Source organism: Gossypium hirsutum, chromosome A03, assembly GCF_007990345.1.
Source record: "Gossypium hirsutum isolate 1008001.06 chromosome A03, Gossypium_hirsutum_v2.1, whole genome shotgun sequence".
Classification (NCBI taxonomy): Eukaryota; Viridiplantae; Streptophyta; class Magnoliopsida; order Malvales; family Malvaceae; genus Gossypium; species Gossypium hirsutum.
In genome coordinates this window covers 106,168,662-106,171,857 of record NC_053426.1, presented here as the reverse complement: position 1 = coordinate 106,171,857, position 3,196 = coordinate 106,168,662, and the positions used below count along the sequence as shown (strand labels likewise).

Sequence of the window (3,196 nt, the reverse complement as noted above, 5' to 3'; positions counted from 1 at the left end):
ATGTCATTTGACATGACGTTATTAACATTAATTATCCCTTATAAAGATAAGTTAAAAGTAAAAGAAATGTAAACAAAGCAGGTGTGGGTAATCGTGGTGTAATTTATTATCTAAAATCATCCTACAACAGTGACATGTTTGGTGAGACATCTAATAAAACCATGATTCTAGAAGAAATGCTCCTAATCTTACCTAATTATCATTTCTCTCATTTTACTTAATCTTGCTTCCTTTTTTACTTTATTTTTGCTTCATTTTGCCGACGAAAGGGCTTTGGGTGTTATCTATTTTTTTTCATCATTACAAAATAAGAGGAATACAATATAAAAACAGAATCATAGAGAGGATAAGGTTTGTTCATATCATCAATGTCCCGGATGACCACATTTGTTTATTATTAATTTTGATTGGATTAAAATATTTACAAAATTTGATTTTCTTATTTTCATTCATTTTATTTTTAATTTTTATATTTAATTGTTAATCAAATTAATTACATCAATTTTTTAATTACATGCAACAGATTAATAGTTTTTTATTTTAAAATATCATAACAATAAATTTAATTTAAAAAATTATATAATATTAATAGTTGAAAATAAATTTTAAAATTTTAAAATGTAGACAAAGACTTGATTCTAAATTTTTAAAAATTAAAATAATTTATGAAATATTTTAACCTACCTTTTACTTTAAAATAGATTTAGTTTTATGCAGATGAAAATGCATTTAATTTTCTAGAGTTAATTTGTTTGACTATATACATAAAAATAATATATCTTGTTTGACTATATACATTTTTTTATAATATATTATAAAATGTGGAAATTTGAAATAATACAACACTTTATATTTACATTGAATAACATAACTGAATAAATTATAGTCAATTCAACTATTACTTATCAGTAAGACTTGGCCCACAATGTGACTTTTGAGGTGAACACTCAGTGCCACTAAAATAGTCATATATTTATTGAATTCACATATAAATTTTTGGAAACTAGACTATTGGAAAATTTATACCTTTTAATTTCTTTTAGTCAAATTGCATAAAAATTAATATGTTATAACAACATAAAAAATTTATTTATTATATATATTATAATAATTACATATAAAATAAAAAATAGTTAGTACATATTTAAATTTGAAGCTAAAAAAAGGGTAAAATCTTCTCTAAAATATATGATCTCTTTAAAATAAGCAAAAATTTCAAAATAAGTCATTCATTTGCCAATTAAATTAGTTTGTTATTAAATCATATACTAAAATATACATAAAAAATAATACTTCATCTAAACATAACATGAAATAAAAGTAGATTCATAAAATAGAAAATTAAGTCCCCATTGCAGGCATTATCCTAAACAACAACAAGAATCATGTAGTGGTGCTACTGCTACTGATCATCTGGATATGCTTCGATGATGGAAGGCAATGCAGGAATGTCAATGATTTTGTAGCGAGAGAAGCCTCCTTCTTCCAAGATTTTCTTCCATTCCACCTCGGTTCTCTCCTTTCCACCGCTGGAGTGTGCAATCATTAGGAGGTCGAATATGAACCCCATGTCATCGAACACTCCACTCCCCTCTGCTTTCACAACAACTTCAACAATTATCACTTTCCCATTTTCTCTTGGAATTGCTTTCCTACAATTCTTTAATATTTTTATGCAATCTTCATCACCCCAATCATGCAATACCCACTGCAAATTAAAACACAAAAACCTCTCTCTGAAAGTATTATCTTATAATTCAATTATTAATTCATTCTAGCATTTAATCATCATTCTAAACACTTCAAAGACCTTTCTAAAATGAATGAAAAAGAATTTAAACCTAGAATAAAGTAAGTACCTTCATAATTACCGCATTAGCATTTGGAATGACATGGAACATGTCACCACCAACATGGGAGATCTCATTGTATGCTGGTGCCGCCAAGATGACATGCGGTAAATCGAAGTTAACACCTTTAATGTGTGGATATGCTTTGACGATTTCTGATATTAAGCCTCCAATCCCACCTCCGACATCAACCAATGATTCAATAGAGCTTAACCCTTGTTTGTAACCCGATAGAATAGCACTGGTGACGACCTTAGACGTACTAGCCAAGCCATCATTAAAAAGCTTGTTGAATTCAGGATTTCCTGATGTCAAATCCCATATCTCACGGCCATGAGCTTTTTTGAAGGCAATGCCACCTTCTTTAACGCACTGGCTAAAGCAGTGCCAAGGAGCAATTAGCCATGGATGGTTCTCCATCAATACCATGGGCGCCAATGTTTGCTCAAAGTCATGTAGCAGCCATCTCGATGAGTGAGTCAGATCGTACAGGGGATCTCCACCGTCTAAAGGGTGGTGGACAGTGAAAATCTTTCTACGGACGAGCAATCTCATTATGCGAGCAAGGGTGGTGATGTCCGGCGAAGTAAGGCAGCCATTAATGCATGAAGCTATTTGCGATAGAGTGATGGCGACACCATGAGAGTGTATTATGTCAGCTATGCGGAGCTCCACGGCAGACTTAAGCGCCATGGAATCTGCAAAGCTGAACATGTATCGCCATATCTCCGCTTGCCCTTGTAGCCGTGCTTCATCTAACTCTATTATTTCCTTTTCTCTCCCACTTTCTTGAGAACTCATTTTTTCTTAGAAATATACAGCAAAGTGGAGAAGAAAAGAAACATATATATAAGCAATATATCAGTGAGAAATGGAGATCAGGAAATGGGCTAAAATCAAGGACAGCTAGGAATACTGTATATATTCCTTCCAAAAAAGAAAAAAAATGCAAAAAAAAAATGGAATACTATATGAATAGTACAAGTAATTATTATGTAAAAAATCAACAACGGATGGTGCTATCGTATTAACTTATTTCAGTCTTTGGACCAGAAAAAAGAACTTACCAATGGGAAAATATTTTTGATGATGACAGTTCATCATTTTTTAATGAAAGGTGGATTTGCCCATAAAGTCTTTGAAGACAAAAACTTCCAACGTATCTACAATTAATTAAAAAGAGTCTTACCCTTGATGAAGAAATGTATCTCGAAATTTCAAAATATGAAGATTTATCTGAAATATGCTTATCCCTAATGAAGGAAATAATTGAAGATTTGAATACTATATTGACAAGGGTTGCCAATCAAGAAAAATTGATGCAACACCTTTGATTATGGCCACCT

General features: G+C 31.0%; 1 protein-coding gene across 1 annotated transcript; it reads right to left on the bottom strand.

The window, feature by feature from the left end:
- Window positions 1-1,232: 1,232 nt before the first annotated feature.
- LOC107886757 (xanthohumol 4-O-methyltransferase) lies at window positions 1,233-3,196 on the bottom strand. Its single transcript, XM_016810813.2, has 3 exons — window positions 2,918-3,196; window positions 1,860-2,656; window positions 1,233-1,708 (listed from the first exon to the last, which is right to left on the bottom strand). Exons 1-3 carry the CDS (start codon window positions 2,952-2,954, stop codon window positions 1,403-1,405), a joined length of 1,140 nt encoding a protein of 379 aa, XP_016666302.1. The 5' UTR covers window positions 2,955-3,196; the 3' UTR covers window positions 1,233-1,402.

Coding starts and splice junctions, on each gene's coding strand:
- LOC107886757 (XM_016810813.2), bottom strand. CDS start 2,954: ATGATGAACTGTCATCATCAAAAATATTTTCCCATTG. Junction 2,657..2,917: donor TCAAAAATATTTTCCCATTG/GTAAGTTCTTTT, acceptor TATATTTCTAAG/AAAAAATGAGTTCTCAAGAA. Junction 1,709..1,859: donor CTAATGCGGTAATTATGAAG/GTACTTACTTTA, acceptor TTTAATTTGCAG/TGGGTATTGCATGATTGGGG.